Genomic DNA, 18,992 nt, shown 5'->3' with positions numbered 1-18,992 from the left:
AGAAAATACTAAAAATGAAAACCTTAATCATGTGGTATGAGATTTAATGCTAAAGATTCGCTTCATAGATCAGAAAGGATTCATTTTATCATATCAGAAACATATACAAAAAATTTCTTTTAAAACTTGCAATGAAAAACAAATTTTTTTAGCAAGCATCAACTCTGTCAACATTAATAATCGACAACAAAACTTCAGCCAAGAAAGGCAAACAGTTTCCACTCGAGGACGCTTTTGGGTTTTCAGTTCAACGTCAGAATTTTCCGAGAGTTTTTTTTTCTTTTGGTAACACCAAACTAATGAATGGGCATACTGTATCCATTTTCTCAAAGACTATAGCTTTAAATTTCTTAATTTTTAATTAAGGACACATAATTTTCAAATGACTCTGGTTGTTCCCTTACTTGGGTTAAGGGTTTTGCTTACCTGTTCTTAAAACATAAATTGAAAAATTTATTTGCTTTGAAGTGACTTTAAAGATTTTATGAAAATAAATTCTTTTGTGTTCAACTTTGTAATTAATATAATATATAAAAAATAGGCCAAATAACAAATTTATTTACTTTGAAACAATTTTAAAAAAGAAACAATTAAATATCTCGCTTCTAATTAATACTTTTTTATGCTTAAATCACAAATTTAACGAAAAACAATACATCATTTCACAACCTACACACTTCTTAAATATATATATATATTTCAATAATATAATTTTTTATTCATTTCCTCTGGAATTAATATTTACTCAAATATGATACAAATGAAATGTTCTTCTACGGTTTTAATTTTGAAATCTTTGAGCATTGCTCAGAAGGGAAAGCGTAAGACTAAATTACATATTTATATATTAGCTATTACTTTTGCCATGTGAGCGTGATGTCTAATGATTTTTAAAAAAATATTTTACATTTTTATATAAATTAATTATGCATAATTATATGCATTAATAACACATAATTATAATCATATATTTATATTATAAGGTATGATTGAAGTTACATTGTACTTTTATGGGAATTGGGAAAACTTTGGCACTTTTTTCGTTTACAGACTCCTCAATATTAAAAAGAAAAAAAAAAGGCTGAAAGGCCGCCCTTCCATTAAATATAATCGTAAAGATCAGCTCTGAAAATCAAGCTCGTAAACGGACATAAACAGCTCGTAAACAGTTTTAACATATTATGAAGAAAATTATCTGTAAGAAATAAGGCAATATAATGAAAAAAAATGAATAATCTTGGAATTAAATAACTTTCTTTGCAACAATTCTAGCATTTAATAAAATGCGATAGTAAATATTAGGATTCGAGTACGCCAGAAATTTTGAATAAGAAAAATATTTTGTATAAAATAGCTATAAACGCAAAATAGCCCATTTTTATATAAAAAGAAACTGTTGTAAGAATAGAATTAACTAAAATTCCTCACATCGATACTACAGAACTTCTTGGAAAGGAACGATTATTCGCGAATTTAATAATTTTTGAAGAAACTCTCTGTAACGTATGATCTCTATTTAAATGGAATCTTCCAGAATTTTAATTATATTTATGTATACCATCTCCAAATTTATTCTATATAATTAATATTTTAATTTCTTATAAATGTATGAAATGAATTAATAAAAAATATTTCGAAATTTATACTCTATTTTCGACCAGAAACATTATTAGAAGTCAACCAAAATTTACATCAGGTCTAATAATTTCCACTTATTTCCAAACAGATGGGCTGACAGACAAATAGACTTCTCAGAGATATATTTAGCATTTATAATTTTTGTAGACCACATACCTAATTTCATTCACTAATCTTGTTTTAAATTTTATTTATTACATTCATAGACAGGCAGATATAATTCTAAAAACTATTCTTTTTATTTAAAATTTTTTTAAAAAAAATTAAAATTTTAAACTTTTTGCATAGAATTTTTAACTTTTTGCATAGAAGTACGACGCTTCCGTGTATTATTTAATTGTTAAACTAATCATCACTCTGTTTCTTTGTTACGTCAGTAGATGGCATTGCTTTACTAATCTCATTGAAAGTAATCTCGTCGAGATGCCCGATCATAGCTTGAAATTATGTGCATTGAAATCATTACTACTGTACTATGATGATTGAATTCTTTATAAGCCTACCACCTTAAGTAATTCAATGATATTCATAATATTATTTTTCTATAAATATTCATGTTTTGTTTTTATTGTTCTTTCAAAAAGTTACAAGTATTTCTGCTTCTTTCTCTCATTTTATAAAGGGAGCAGCCAAATTTAGTTATTTTTTATGAAACGCATCACATCATTCACTTACAATTAGAATGCTTTTTATAACTCGTTTTAAAATTAATCAAAGTTTGTAGAGTATTGATGGAATTTCAAAATATTATTGTAGTTGGAAATTTCACATTAAAATTAACTCAGAGGTTCTAATTCTCTCTTTTCTTCCTCAATTTCACTTTTCTTCATAATATTTGCATTATATGCACGTCTGAGTTATATAAGATTATATCATAAATAAGAATTGGTTATAAAATGAACAGCTGGTCAAGAACGCATAAATCGGGGGGGGGAGACTTAAAATTTTTATTACCTTAAAACTTATTCAACCCTGATTATGGATGCTGAAATTTGTACTTGCCATCTTAGGAGAATATATAACGTAGGGATTGTGCACCAATTCGGCGAAGCAGTCACTTTTACATGCTATAAACAAATATTTGCGTTGGGAGAAAAAAATCCCTTCATAATTAAATAACATTTATGAAAGAAAAATTTATATTATCTGAAGAATTTAAGAAAAATTTTGAAAAATAAAAATTAAGTAAAATATTTGAATTATAAACAATTTTCCTTCTCTTTAGTTGCTTTCTATACTTTCAGTTTTCAAATATACTCGCTAAATAATTGTTTATTTACTTTTTGAATTGCTAAATTAGTGAGCATTTGACATTTAGAAATCTTTTTAAGATTTTTTAAAAATAGAAATATCACACATTCCTATTATCGTCATAAATCTATTGTAATCACCTGGATTTTGTATCATTTTATAAGAATAAGGTCAGCCTTATTCTAATGAAAAACATATTTGATAAATATTGGAGAAGCCGTATTCATCACAGCTATTGTATCAATATTCTTCACTTATAAAACAATATTTTTATAAAAATATCTTTCACCAGTGCGATAGTTTTGCATAAAGCTAAAATATTTCGGATTCAATTAATATCAAATTGTTGGAACAATGATTAATCTGTTTCTGATAAAGAACTTTTTTTAACTGATAACTATTATTTTTAATTCAATTTAAAAATAATATTACTGTTAAATCAACTTTTAAAAATAATTAATGGGATAATATTATTTTAATTATCTGATAGCCTTTTTTGAAATAGTAATATTTAGTGATACTATAACTGATCTTTCAGATTTGTAAAAGGATACTTATGGGAAAATGATAAGTTGTTTATCAGAAAAAGCGAGACATTATTTCATTTTTCTGGAATAAAGTAAAGAATTACACAATGGTTGATTTTTTTTCTAAAACATGATAAATTTTATGGATTAAATAAAATTAAACTCGTTCATTAAATAAGAAACCAAGCATTTTTTGAACAATACAATTCTACATTCTACTTACATTTGGCAATAGTTGCGATTAGCAATATACTATATATTACAGTCTCAAACTTTAATATAATTCTATTTCGAACAGAAAAAATAAATAATAAATAAAAAAAGATACCGCTACCCATCAGCATTGTTACGAAATATGGTGGTTAACTTATCGATCAGATTACAAATTAGACATTGTTTCATTTTTATATCAAATCATCTTGTTCTGATTTCTTAACCCTGAAGGATGACTGTGACGTTTAAATAACGTCCGATGTTTGAGTGGAGCAATCCTACCTAGATGACGACGTCTTTTAAAGCAGATAATTTTGCAGCATAATTGTTACAGCGAATTGCATTATCTACTAAAGAGTTTCTGTTCACATTCATAATATTTGCATAAGCTCTGTAACCATGCGTTGATATCACGAGACTAGAGAATGATCTGTCAAAAACGCTTACCAGTTGGATCGAGATTGCTCCTTAAGGATCTGGAGGGCATTACCTTCTGCGCTAATTTTGATATTATTTTAAGGAGATAGGCTAATTTAAAATGAGCAAAAAATAATATCCTAGTTGTAGAATTTGTTTTATTATTTTATATCCAAAATGTTAATAAAATTAATAGTTAATAGGTTCAAAAGAATGAATGTGTTTAAAATGATTTTTTTTTCTCCAAATGGTACGTGTTTCACCCTTATTTATATTTCTTTCAAATGTTTCATTCATTTTGATTTTTGAAGCAATGGTATGTCATTTATTTTGAAAATTTCTTTTATTTATATAAATAAATCCAGATACAGTTTAAATTTCGATTTCTTTTGGATAAATTGAAGTCAATTTTAGTTCAGAAAAGCCTAAAATGTTCCTTCATTACACTTAGTAAAAATATATTTCAAAAAAAAAAATCAAATTACTAACTTCTGTCTTATGTGGATCAAAAAATATTTTTAAATGATTATAAATATTAAGTAAACAAATTAAAAATTAGAAAGCATAAAAGATATAAACTTTTTAAAATCGATTTAAAAAAATAATTAAAAAATAAAGAAAGTTTAAAAGGATTTTGAAAATACACTAATATAGCCATATTCCACTATATATGAATAGAAAATTTCATTGGATAAATAATCTACGAAAATGCGTATTACCCCTACCTCTTTTCCTTCATCAATGCCCCTTTAACAAAGTACTCCAGACTTTTCTTTTTAAAATGAATTTGGATTCTACAGAGATCAAATTATATATAGAGAATATTTCAGTACCATAGTTACTTAACTTCGAAAGTAGACCGGATACAATTAGATGACTCGGAATGGCAGGACAATATTGGGTTCAAAATGCCTGGGAAACCTGGTAGATGGCATTGCACATGTGAATTTCTCGCTTATTTCCTAAAAGAATCTACATTTCAGCATTCCATATAAAAATTTATTGACAATCCCAGTGATGTTATAGCTGTCCACATTAACCAGATAATGAATAAAACTAATGGCATAAACAAGGACATCACAGCTGAAATCAGAGATCCAAAATTCATAATTCAAGTCAAAGCACCAAAGGAAAATACCTTCTCAATCGATTAAAAATGCACGACAGTTTAAAACATTAAAAGAATTCCTGCATGGATAAATCCCCTTCATATAAAATCCATGTTTATCTTGCATTTTCACTTCAATTATGATCTCATTGCTATATCACTGGTTTATAATTAAATCGTGTTTAATGGATACCTGTGAGGAGATTGGTTAAGATCAATGAATCTTGTCATGGAACGCTCAGATGAAGAGTCTGATGAAATGTTCTTAAATCCTAACATATGCAAACGCCATCTGCTAAGTCTTGTAAGCATTTCTAAATATTCCGAGTATTACTATGCGATTCCAAATTGTCCTTCCTAGATGTTTGTAATCCTGATTTATAGACACCCTATAAAGTAGGAAAATAGATTTTGTATAGAAAGTAATTACCCATTCTCTCATATCGAAAAATCACTTTATAAAGGGACATAATAGAGAGCTGTGGCAATATTACATCGTAAGTGTAAGTTAACTATGCGATCCAGAATAAATTTTTGCTTTACACAAACAGATGAAAGTTATAAAAGTTTTGGTAAAAATTTCACATGTTATTAAAATTTTAACAGATCCAATAATCTTCATAACATACGCATAATAAAGTAATAATCTTCACGCATAATAAAGATGAATGTGTTTTTGTAAGTATGTGTGTTGGCGTTCTAATGGCAGGTCTTAAATGTAAAGCAACAAAATTTGATACATATACATTTTGGAGAGTGAAAATAGAAATGTCCTTCTTGGAGAGATTTTTTTTTTAATTTTCAAAAGTAAGTGAAATTTTGACGTTTTTCAGTAGCAATTTCCGAAAATTCACAGTACAAATATAATTCTTATATCATTTTAAAATTTAAAAAAACTTTTGATACTTGTTATTTCTGACAATGTGTTTCATACAAAATAAAATTTAACATACACAAGCATGTTATGCTCTTAGGAAAAAAAGAATAGTTTTCATCAGCATGTTGCCATCAAGCTGATAAAAGTTTCAATTCAAAAGATTAAGTTAACTCTCACTGCAAGACAAACATAGAAAAATGTAATGTTAAACATATATCTGTAAGAAATAAAATAAATATGAAACATAATATTTTCTGGAAAAATAAATGCAAGAAAAAGTTTTTGACTTTTAAAATATCTGTATTATTAATTCAATTATTCTGTGTTATTTTAGGCAAATATAGTTTAAAATATACAGGATATCCTCTCTAATCAAGACCCAACATCTAATATCTGATCCGTTTATATCCATATACATTTAATAGGAAAAATGGCCTAAGTGAAGTGGCGAACACTATTTTAGTTTCAGCCAATAAATGTTTTGATAAATTACTATTTTTATATTTTTATGCCGACTCTAAATCAAATTTAGTGAAATATTCTTCAGACCTTAGCATTTTAAATAACAAGAGAGCTCCATTCTTGGCAAACTGAAATTAAGCGAGTTTCGGAACTTGAATATATCTTATAAATCTTGCGCGTTTTTACAATTATCTTATAAATACCATTCCATTTTAAAGAAGTTGCGCCAATTAGTGCCTGGAATTGCCCCAAGGCCTTAGCCTAAATTATGAAATTTTTATTTCCCCTAAAATAGTAATATTCGAAACTTCATAATTCGGTCAGAGTTTATCACAGAAGAGATAAATGTTTTTTTCATTATTTAAAATTTGGAGTGTATAGTACATTTTATTGAATAGGATTCATAGGGTTAAAGGATTATTTAAAATTTAAACTTTCAGGAAATACATTTTTATTGATTGAAACAAAATAAAATATTATTATTTAGGTTATTTAAATCGTTTTGAAAGTAAAACCAAAAACTAAATTTTTATGATGAACCAGATAAATTTTTAATGAATTATTCTTTTTGAAATTGAGTAATTTATAAAAAAAATATTCTGTAGTGCACTTAAGATTTCAATATTGAATGATTCTATTCTCTATACTCATATTTTAAATAATATGTTTGGCTTTAACAAAGAGGTTTTTATTTGAAACGAAGTTTAATAATTTCCATCTTAATTTAAATTTTAAACTTTATGGAATCTGAATGAAAATTTGAAAGATACACAGTGCAATGAATAGAATGGTATAAATTGTATGATTAACAAAATTTGCAGCTGAAAAATATTTTGCTGGAGAAGCTATTAGATCAAAGTACATAAATTATTGGAAGTTCATCGAGCATTTATCCAGGCAAAACAATTGATCGCCAAAGGCGGCTAATATATACAATAGTCAACCTCATGGTTACGTGATCAACATGGTGAATTCAATTTAAGAGAAGGTCTATTGAAAATTTTTGTAGACGGAAGGAGGTTTTATTGTCGTACACAATGCTCCATGGATGCTTATGAATGTGCGTGCTTATGCAAATAATGTGATTTTAACTCTAAAGTCATTTTCTCTATTGTTAGGGGCTAATCAATATAGTATTGGCCAGTGAGCACATTATTTTTCGTGTTTCATTTTTGTAGGAAATTTGTTCGGCAAATATTATATATTAGCAGCGTAGCAAAAATGTTCTGTATTATAGCCAGTAGATAATAAATATAAATTTTTCAATTATCTTGTATTGCCATGGCTTGTAACTGAAACCGGTGTAAAATTCAGTAAAATTTTGGATGACCGATTCTTTTTAAAAATTTCTCTACTATGGCTGAAAATAAACAGGATTACCAATGAAACTGTGTGGTTTAGTCAGTCGATAATAAATAACAATTATCCATTTTTCTTGCATTGCCATAATTCGTAACTAAAACTAATGTATATTTCATTGATTTTAGAAAAATCTATACTTTCATATATTTTCTGGATACGGTTGAAAAAAAAAATCTTTTCTGAAATTACTTTTATTTGTGGAATATTCATTATAGTTAAAAATTACTTTTATTTATACACCAGAAAATTACCCTTTTTAAAAATTCCAAAACGCTTTGCATATGTTATAAGGAATTTTGAAATAACAATAAAAGAATATATTCTCCAAGTTTATAATATCTATACAGCCTAAAAACTAACTTTCAGTAAAAACCCAAATACCCAAATGCACATCATTTGACAACTGAGTTTTTATTTTCATTATAATTCACAGTCTCTTGATTTCTACAATAACAGGACAACAAGTAATATCTGCATATTGATAAAGGCATATTGAATCGCAATTCAATCTATATTTTTTACAAATAATTATAAAAACAAATTGATGGGAAAGCTAAGAACTGAAAGAATTACATATCTATCAAATTCTCACGTTACCAGTACTTACTAAAACTTTTACATATCTATCAAATTCTCATGTTACCAGTACTTACTAAAAAATTTTAGTAAAATATTTTAGAATTAATTAATTTTATTTTTAAATAAGCATTTGAAACTAACTTTCACATTCGAATGCCAAAACGCACCTCATTTGACATCTGAGTTTTTATTGTCATCATTTGATATTCATTATAATGCGCAGTCTCTTGATTTCTATAATAATCGACCAGCAACTAATATCTGCATAAATTGATACACGCAGTTCAACATATTTTTTTTTACAAATAATTAACGAGGAAGCTAAAAACTAAAAGAATTACATATGTATCAAATTCCCATGCTACCAGTATTGGCTAAAAATATTTAGTAAAATGTTTTAGAATTCATTTATTTTCTAAAAGCCCAGATTACTTCTCCTGTCTTCTATATTTCTCTTAGATGACTGCCATTTTGTCTCCAATACATTCTTCGAAATCTTGTTCCCCACTTAAACTTGTTTTATGTCTCTCTCTTCCAGGAATGTTATGTCGCTCGAAATGTCGGCACGTACCGAAGGGATAATGCTTACTGAGGAAGAAAAAAAGAACCTCCAGCAGGACGGGATCCTTAGAAAATGGAATCTATCTTCGTTTTATTCTCTTCTCTCTTTCGCACAACAAAGAATTTCTTATGGAGGGAAAAATTCGACAGCCATCGATCGAACGAAACGCCCGGAGCTTCTTTTCGAGATTTTTTACTTATGCCATTTTTCTGGAAAAATTATATGATTTGTCTGGAACGAGAACAGCCATTCGGACGAATTGGGAAATGAGATGGATATTTAGGTGACGGCTTTATTTTAAGCCACTTTTTCAATCGTCATTCCGGCTTCAGCAGTTTTTAAAAAATAAATGTACTGGTGTGTATTGAGTTGCAATCGATTTTGCTCATTCGTCAGATTGTTTTTTCCTCAGTTATTTTTCATTTTAGTAGAAAATAAAGAAATTGCATTTCGGTACTTGAAAATATAAAGTAGAAATATTAATATCCAAATGATCGTTTCGGGGATTATAGCAGGTTAAAATTCAAAATGCTACATAATATTTGAAATAAAAAAACCAAATTAATATAATTTAGACTTTATTAAATTCGGGATTTTTTTTGTTGAAAAAGAGAAAGCTTGATCAATAAACATTATACCTATATCACAGGGTATGTACAGCTGATTATGATACTTACATCACAGAGAAAAGTATAGTCGAGTGAAAATTCTTTGATGCTCCATTTTGATCTCTGTCTTTGTTACTAAAGTTGGATATGAAATGCTTACATTTTATCTTTTCTTATGAAGCAAAATATTTCTTTAAAATAAGCATATTTATGAAATAATTCGTCAACCTTTTTATTGCCGTCATAACTTTAAATTCGATCGATTCGAGTTTTTTAAAGATATTAAATGAAACCTTTTAAAATAGTAAAGCGCTTATGAAAAGTGTGTTTATGGTAACTCCAAATTAAATTTGAATTCATTACCTTACAAAAACTTAAAAAATGAGAATAAAAATCCTTTGTCTTATCAATAGCAATTAAAATAATAAAGAAAAAGCTCACATTTTACAAGTTACATTTTCTAATCAAAAATGTTATTTCAATTATCCTACATTTAGAATCAGTTCGAATGATAGTGAACCATATGCTATAACGAAGCTTTTCAGAGAAAATGAAGAGCGACCCATTTAACCCTTTATTTGCCGAATTATTTTACCATCAATTTTTCAATTTTATTTTAGAACCATTAGTTAAATTTTGGTACAGAATAAACCCAGGAAGAAAAAAAAACTTTAATTACGTAAAATAAGTTAATAATAGAAGATTCTTAAGGTTATTTTTAGTTGGCACCTACTGCTTACTATTGGAAATATGTTCTTCGTGTTTTTTCAAATACTGTTAGGAAAAATAATAATATGAAGATTTCAGCCAGATTTAAACGGTATTTTAAAGTAATATCAGTAAATATAAGGCTATATATATATTTCAAGTTAATTAAAATGAACAGATCTTTCGATGGGATCGAATTGTATTTATCAGAAAAATAATTGATTTTTAAATGAAACTATATTTCCGTCATTTTTGCGAATAGACAAATAAGATAGAATTTGTACAAAGAAATTAATCGCATGCAACTGGTTGAATTGCTGTATAAATTTTGCTAATAATTTTGCAGGAATCAGTTTTATGTAATTCAATTTATTATAAAAAATTCTGGCATATCCTAAATAACAAAGATAATATATAATATAGAGAAACCATCAGAATGTTTAAACGTGTTGTGCTACAGGAAATGAGTATAGTCGTACTGTTAGACTTTTCAATGAACATGGAACTGTAGTTTGCAGTTTATATGATATGACATTTATATGACATTGAAATTAGAGACAGCAACACATATGTTCAAATTTTTAAAATATGTATTTGAAATATTTAGGAAAGTTAGGAATGTATTCAATCGATTTTCACTTTTTATATGAAATCATGATAAAATTAGTGAAGGGGCTTAGCCCAAAGATTAAAAGACAACGACTCTCAAAGCAAATTTTAGCTTTACAAGTGGTTTGTATGGTAGGAATCTTAGTCGATTACAGCTCAATATTGTTCGACAATCAATTAGGCTTATGAAAATTGAACGAAAATTTCAAATTTCATATGGATTAATTAAAATTATTATTTATTAAAAATGAAAATTTTCATTTTAGATGTGCATTTTCAAAATTAATATTTTTAAAAAAATTTTGATGGTGAAATTATCTGTATCTAATTTACAAATCAAATTTCGGAAATTCTTATAAAATAAATTCTATTTTATATTAATATATCAATCTGGCCATTTAACTCATATATTATAAATAAAAATAAAATAATAGCGTTTTTTTTAATTTAATGTTTACAATCATAAGCGTTTGTTGCTTCTAATAAAATGACGTGTAAATAAAATGTTTTTGAGATTAAATTATCATATGAACAATTAGATTTTTAGAACCAATTGAATCAAAGTATAAAAAGAATAGATTTAAGCATGTAGTAAAGCTTGTTAAAATTAAAAACAGTTAATTGAATCACAATAAATTTATTGTTAATTCACGATTGCATAAATTCTCTTTCAAGTTAGGACAATATTCTGTTTAATGCACATTTGTTTCTGTCGAATTAAATGTGCATTATATTGATTTATTTTTGAAAATAATTGCATTATTCTTTTCCATTTTGATTGTCAAAGTTTTCAGTACTCATTAATTATGAATTAACTTATTATTTCACCTATTATATGAACATACTTATTATGCATTATGATGCTTTATTTTAATCAATGAATACAATTATGTTTTTTGTCATTTTAACGTTTCTTAACAATAGCATTACTTAAACAAAGCGAAATTACAAATCCTATCAATCATTCTTATTTTTTAAAAAAATAGTTGATTTTCTTTTACAAAGGCTGCTTTTTTTGATATTACATGTTTTATATAAAGAAAAATTAAATTATAGATCACACTACTACTAATAATAAATTCATCCACACTTTAACTAACTTATTTGCCAAACATATTCAAGAATTTTGATTACAAAATAGATATAAAAAAATCTGAAATTATTCATACTATAAAGCAGAAGTAATATGAAAATAGGAATCATATTATTTTTCAAAAATAATAATAGGTCACTGACCGCAAATTCTATTAAAAATACATACTGTAGACATTAAATGAACTACTTTTTCTGAATTATAACATAATAACGCTATTTCTATTGGTCCTTATAAAGAATGTCATCCATACACATAATGGTTAACAAGAAAATGGGAAAAATCTATGCATGGTCAACATGTTGGGAGGATTACACTTTCAAGCCTCATTATAATGTATGTCTACAGTATACACGCAAGTTAAAAAGTACAGCAGACTCTTGTTATAACGCACCTGCATTCACCCCCCCCCCAACATAATGACCAGGAAATATATCCCATTTCAACCTTGTGTACTCTTTTAATAAAAGTAGATGGCATTCTGTGTATGTGGCCATATACCATCCATTTCGTTATGTCACGTTATAACGGGAGTCTGCTGTTTCATATCAAAATATCGTTACATGTAGTGTCAAAATATTTCACTTAAAACAAAAGGTTGCTCAAAATGATTCACTAATCTTTGAAATACAAACGAGCACATTGCTTACAATGTTGCTATCGCTGTTTAATAACTTAATTTAAATTTCAAGGTGGTCAAGTTCATCTCACACTGGCTTCACAGCTTTAGCATGCTGATTACCAAATTGAAAACAAATTAATTTTCACAAGATTTAGAAGATAATCGTCTTCCTAGAAATCAAAATAAACACACACACACACATCGAATTCCATATCTTCATATATTAACTACTTTTATAAACTGCATACTGGCATTCCGTCTTTAAAAGCTTTGCATTACAAATGAATTGAAACCCATTATTATATTCATTTCATACGATTCATGCGATAAAGAATTCAAGTCGGCGAATCTGCAAATTTTGATTATTTAATACGATTTCGTGAGCAAATTTAGCTATCAGTTTGATACTCACCGTGCCCCTGTGTCAGCCAGCTTTTTGTAATCCTTTTTTTGTTATGAAATGGTTGTTGTATTTGTCTTATTCATCTATTATGTGTCCAACTTGGTACTCATTTGTGAAATACCGATATTCCAACTGTGTTGTTTGATGAGCCTTATGTAATTCTTTTAATGTTTTTAAAAATACAGCAAGACGCCAATGTAAATATATGCAAAAGTGATATGTAATAAATGCTTCTTAGCTTGCCTTGTGTTTCTAATTTATTACACTTTTCTAGGTAAAACTGTTTAATTGTCAAGTTTATTCGAGCTATCTAAAATAAACACCTCATGTTATACAAGGATAAACTTGAACGAATCCATACCTTCTGTGTTATAATCCATACCTGTGTGTGGTTTGAAAATATTTCAGTGCGAATTGTGCTGAGATTAAATAAATTACACTATTCAATTTACATTAATTAAATAAATGTAAAAACAATGATATATTTCTCTAAGGGAGAAATATAATAAACTGCTGAAGATGATACTTTTTTTTCAATGATCAGTCATACTTAACAAATAATTGACACTTTTCTGCTAACACTACTTAATTCTAATTTAATACTGTTTGACATGTACAGAATTATAAGCTTGTTTGTGGACATAAATAAGACCTGAGGAAACATGAAAACAATTTAATTAAAATTAAATAGTATTTAAATAAATTCATTTAGTTTTTAAACTTTCTCAAATAATTTATAGAAATTTGAGACAAAATATAGCAAGCATGAAACTGTTTTTAAATCAATAATGTAGAGTTTCAAAGATTTTTTTTTCTTGACTTGAAACTGAGCTACTTCGATAAAAGAATCGTTGATATCAAGGGCGTAAAAGCTCCTCTTCGAATAATAAAAACCAATCAAATTAAAGGGTGAGAATAAATCTATATGATGCAATTTTGGGGTCCATACAAAACCCATTTGCTAAATAAAATAACAAAAAATGTTGTGTATATATATATAAGGAAGCCATACCAGGAAATATTCTTTATCAGTTTCATTATATTTAGTGTTGAATTTCTTACTGGTTAAAGAATTAAAATCACAAAATTTCAATATGATTCAATAGATACCTAATAAACAATATTCTACCACCTTTCCCAGTGTTTATTTACCCACTCTTCATTTCATGCCTCTGTTTTTAGGCTTTGCGTAATTATTACAGAATTATGGATAAAGATTTTTTGTTTGATTTTTTAATGGTTTTAATTTCCTTTTATTTTTCCTTGTACTCAGTAATGATGAAGTATAAGCATAATATTAAATAATAATAATAACAATAATAATAAAATAATTGCATTTCCTTTATTTAAATGTAATTTACATTTAAACGCCGCTAGAGTTGCATTTGTTTTAAATTATGATTTTAATTTAATTTAATTATTTCCTTCTCTATTTCAGATGTCTGACCATGAACTACTTGAACTACTCTTTACTTTTATCTGCTGTCGCAGTATATAGGAGAAATCCGCTTGTCAAATCTTTACTCTGTGTAAATAGTTCGGTGATATTTGACAACAAAAAAAGTAAATTCTGTTTTTCACCTTAAAATGGCACATTTGAATGGATTATCAGCTCTAAAAATTGACAAGATATCCTGTTGTAAATTTTAGACAGCTTAATCTCATTTTCTTAAAAGATACAGTTTGAAACTTGGGTCTTCATACTGAAAAGAATAATACCCATGCTTCTTCTTTACAGAAGACAGTATTTATTTATTTATAATGTGCTAAAATTCGATCAGGTTTACGTTACTCTTTTCAAAGGAATGTGCTTTCAGACTTTTTATTTCATAATAATGTGTTGGACAAGTTAGTAATACAATAAATCAAATTTGAAGGAGACAATTCAAAATGAAAACATTTGCATTACTTTAAGTATTGCTTTTTATAATTACCAAGCTCAATTTCATTGAATTTTATATATGTTTTTTATATCCATGAAATAATCAAATTAAATTTTTTTTCCACTGTTTGTATTTAGAGGTGTTTTATCGGTATTAAATTTAGCTTTATTTATATCAAAATGTAATGATTACACATTTTTAAAGCCAAATAATATGATCACATTTTTTGGCTCTATTATACTATTATTGAAATGTAAATAAATAGGACCAAACCATCCTCAATGCACCAAGATGGTTTCATTTTGTTATTGAAGTTTTTTCTGGTAGGAATTAAAAATTATTTAAAAGTAAGACGTTGGACTGATTTAGTTTTATAAAGCATCTGATTAATGATTGTTAATGTTATGTTGTGAAGAAAACGTGATGATTGATTTCACAAGAGTTTCGAAAAGAATTCTATTGATTTAAATCCCATCTTCACTTTTCGAAATACTATTAAAACAGGAATATCCCTGAATTTAAAAGATTTTAAATAGAGAGAATTTCTGTAATCTAGAAAATTTAAAATGTAGAAAAAGGCTACTTCAAAAAGAATCGATTCTAAATATACTGATTAATATTATTGTCTTTACTAACAATGGAAATAAATGCATTTATATCTGTCTATATGTGTGTGTTTATTGGCGCTTTGACCGTTTGACCTATAGTTATAAAATTTGACACATATTTACCTTGGAAGGTGAGAATGTGCATCACGTAGAGATTTTTCGAAATTTTAACCACTTAAAAATTAAGCAGAATTTTGGCGTTTCTCCGAGTTAACTTCTGAAAATATTATTGCACAAAACTAAATTTTACACATTTGTAAAATTGTGATTTTTTTTCTTTTTAATATTATCAGTTTAATAGTTCTACAAATTCCCCCAGAATTTTGAAAAATTTTTTTAAGTATTTTTGATTTATTTCCAGCAATAGATTGCATTATTTCATCAAATATTTAATCACGTGGTTTTTAAACTTGTTGAAAGCTAAAGCAAAAGGATTTTGTATAATGTCTATGTGGTACAAAATAAAAAGTGAAGCAGCTATAATGTGAAAGTAAGAAGCTAGATTAGCTGAACACTTCGTTTTTCATACAACTATGTTTTCATGAGAATGTTTCATGTGTTTAAAGGACAAAATGTATGCAAGGCAAAATAATACAGCTTTAATTATTGCTAATTTGAAGGAATCATGGTTATGAATTTATATGTTAGTGATGTAACTGAAATCATATATAATCAATATCATCCAGGAAACAAGTGGTCACTAAAAACGACTAACAAAATAATTTTAATTCACTATTTAAGCTTGAATTTTTTTGGCGAGATGATTAAAATTTCAAGGGCACATGTTGGATTAGAAAATCGTTTTTAATAAAATTAACTTATCTTAATCTTATGAATTTTATACAATACCAATTGAATATTTTAAACAACAAATGTTTTTCAAGTTTATAAAGCATGGAATGAGATGGAAATTAAGATTAAGATAATCAAAATCAAAATATTACTGGACTTTATTAATTGGATCTTAACTGAAGAATTTGCTTCTATGCATTTATAGAAAACGAAATTCATCACAGATCCGGACAACATTTATATTTTGCATTGTTTAATTATATAAGTTTTATATAAAAGGATTAAAATTTTAACATTCAAAAAGATCTGAAATTCATACATAATATTCAATTGCTTGATCAGATGATCAAGAAATGGATTCTATTCAAAACTTCGTGATAATTTTTTTTTAAAAAAATCAAATTTTACAAATTATTTTGAATTTCTTTAAACTCAAAGCCTATAGAATATGATACTTCATAAATATAGATTCCTTTCCAATATATGGTTATTTTTGCTGAATGAATTTTGATTGCAAATCAACATTAACATTTTAGATGACCTTAAAATATTTCGATCGTGATAAATATTTTCAGATGACAAAATATTTCTTCACTGAGTGATATGTTTTTTTTTATAATTCGCGATCAAAAATATTTGTTTTCTATACTTAAAAGAATATTCTGTTAAATTTTTTTCATTCAATCAGGGTGATTTTTTTTCACTTATTTGTCCATTTCAATTTCTAAAAATCCTTCATAAGTTTATTTAACTAAAGATATATTAAGCATCACCCTTCCTTCAATGACAGGGATATTGTGTATCAGATCAAGGAACTAAAAGGAAAACTTCCGATTATCTGAGTTACTGATACGAATTTTGTTTTCTTCCTTTCTAGAGTTTTCTTGAATATTTCTAGGTCAGACACCATTTTCAAGAAGTTTTCGTCGCAATATTCAAAACAAAGGAAAAGGATACGAAACGAATTGTTTAATTATATAGATTTAATGAATAATTTCTTTACGTATTTGAAATATTTCAAAAAGAATGTTTACTCCCTTAACTGAATATGAAAGTAGTCAAGTATGAAAAATGAGAATTTTATATTACCAAGTTCAATGAATTAAATCTCATTATATATATTATTTTTCGATGTAGTTAATGATGTCTTTATTTTGCAAGATGTAGGAAGCTTTCTTAGAAATACTAGGTAATTTTTAAAGAATGTCTCAAATTGTTCATATTAATTTCAGTTGCTATGCCAAATTTAAAATCATTTTCGATCCATTAAGATTTCATATTCGGAACTCCTTCCACCAAAATCTTCTGAATATGAATCAATTATAATGCGATATACACTGAAAAATGTGCTTTATTTCTTTTCATTTTACAAGTATAAATTAGCATTGGGTATTAAATTGAAATTAAATTCGAAATCATTTACGTTATTCTCATCCTTTTCTAAATATATCCTTAACCCTACTGTATTTCTACGGGTTTACCTACACCAAGGTTCACTGGAAATTTCTGTTGCATTTATGGTTAACAATTTGCTTTGATTAATGTCGAAGTAAATTGCAATATCACTTAAAAACTATTGGGGAAAAAATCCTTTTAAATTACCTGGAAAAAATATACTGGTCACCTAAAGTGCCTTTTGCCCACTATCCTAAACAACAATATATCTTGAATAATCACTAAACGATTGCGCGTTGAGATGTTGAGGTAAATCAGCACTTATATAATATTGTATAACGCTCGTTATTGTTATTTCCATTTACAGCAACTTTTTTTCAGAAAATTAAAACCATGTAGTAAATAATCCTATATGCAATATCTATATAAATAAATCTAGAAGATCATTTGTCAATTTCATAGGTTAAAAATAACTTAATCTTAATTATAATTAGAGTAACATTTCTCCATTAGTAGACATTTCCGTCAGATTGACAAATTCCGATTCCACTGTTATTTAAAAATCATTAGATTACATTTATAATAGCGTCTTAAGTCTATTTTAATAAACTATCTTTTAAAACAATTGACTACAGGTATTTAGATTGAAATCAGATTTTATTCTTAGCCTTCCTAGGTATATATACCTAGTATGGGAAATTTAAGAAATCTGTTAATGCAAAGCAAAACTGAAAATTAATGATTTTGGGCGAACAAAATTCCATGGATAATATGAATTTTCTGCAAGTAGCTAACATTAAATACCGATGAATTATACTAAGGTTTAGTAACTTTTAAAAATTTAATTTTAAAATGATTTATTTAGTATTTGTATTTAAATCAAAGATCCTATTGTATCCCCTTTCTTTTTTTTATATCTTGAGTGGAGAATAGAATACATGATTCAACAAGTTCATTCGATTATTTAATTGAAAGTGTTATATATATTTTCTGTTTTGAGGCAGTGATGAAAGAGGTATAGCTTACCAAATCTTCTAACAAAATTTTATTACAACGGCCAGAGACAACGATTTCAGTAATTGCAAATTAAAATAATAATTTTATATTCTTTATTCACGTTTATATAAATTTTAGTACTTGCTTAGTGTGGATAGGAAAGTTTTCTGCCTACATATTGAATCCCTTTTTCCGAGAAAAAACTTGCATCATCAATTATAAAATTGATAGCATTTTTATCTTATTTATGGATATAATTGACATTACTGCAATTAATTT

The 18,992-nt window shown here is 26.8% G+C and overlaps 1 protein-coding gene and 1 long non-coding RNA gene across 4 annotated transcripts in view; one reads left to right on the top strand and one right to left on the bottom strand.

The window, feature by feature from the left end:
- Window positions 1-3,739, bottom strand: part of LOC129968632 (uncharacterized) — an 89,510-nt gene extending 85,771 nt beyond the window's left edge. For both annotated transcript variants that reach the window (XR_008784436.1, XR_008784435.1), the window contains exon 1: window positions 3,640-3,739. This is a non-coding gene — a long non-coding RNA (uncharacterized LOC129968632). The remainder of the gene's footprint in view (window positions 1-3,639) is intronic.
- The window catches only part of LOC129968629 (probable diacyglycerol O-acyltransferase tgs1), a 98,616-nt gene extending 89,441 nt beyond the window's left edge, over window positions 1-9,175 (top strand). Inside the window, exons 1-2 of one of the 2 annotated variants that reach the window (XR_008784434.1) lie at window positions 4,008-4,296; window positions 8,973-9,108. Coding sequence is in view for 1 of the 2 variants with exons in the window: in XM_056082723.1 (XP_055938698.1) it covers window positions 8,973-9,026 (54 nt within the window). In the remaining variant the exon portion in view is untranslated. Of the gene's footprint in view, window positions 1-4,007; window positions 4,297-8,972 lie in introns of those variants that run through there. The other variant, XM_056082723.1, reaches the window with a different exon arrangement.
- The last annotated feature ends 9,817 nt before the right edge of the window (window positions 9,176-18,992 follow it).

This window comes from Argiope bruennichi, chromosome 5 (genome assembly GCF_947563725.1).
Source record: "Argiope bruennichi chromosome 5, qqArgBrue1.1, whole genome shotgun sequence".
In the NCBI taxonomy this organism is placed as follows: domain Eukaryota; kingdom Metazoa; phylum Arthropoda; class Arachnida; order Araneae; family Araneidae; genus Argiope; species Argiope bruennichi.
This window is presented reverse-complemented; position numbering and strand designations above follow the sequence as displayed.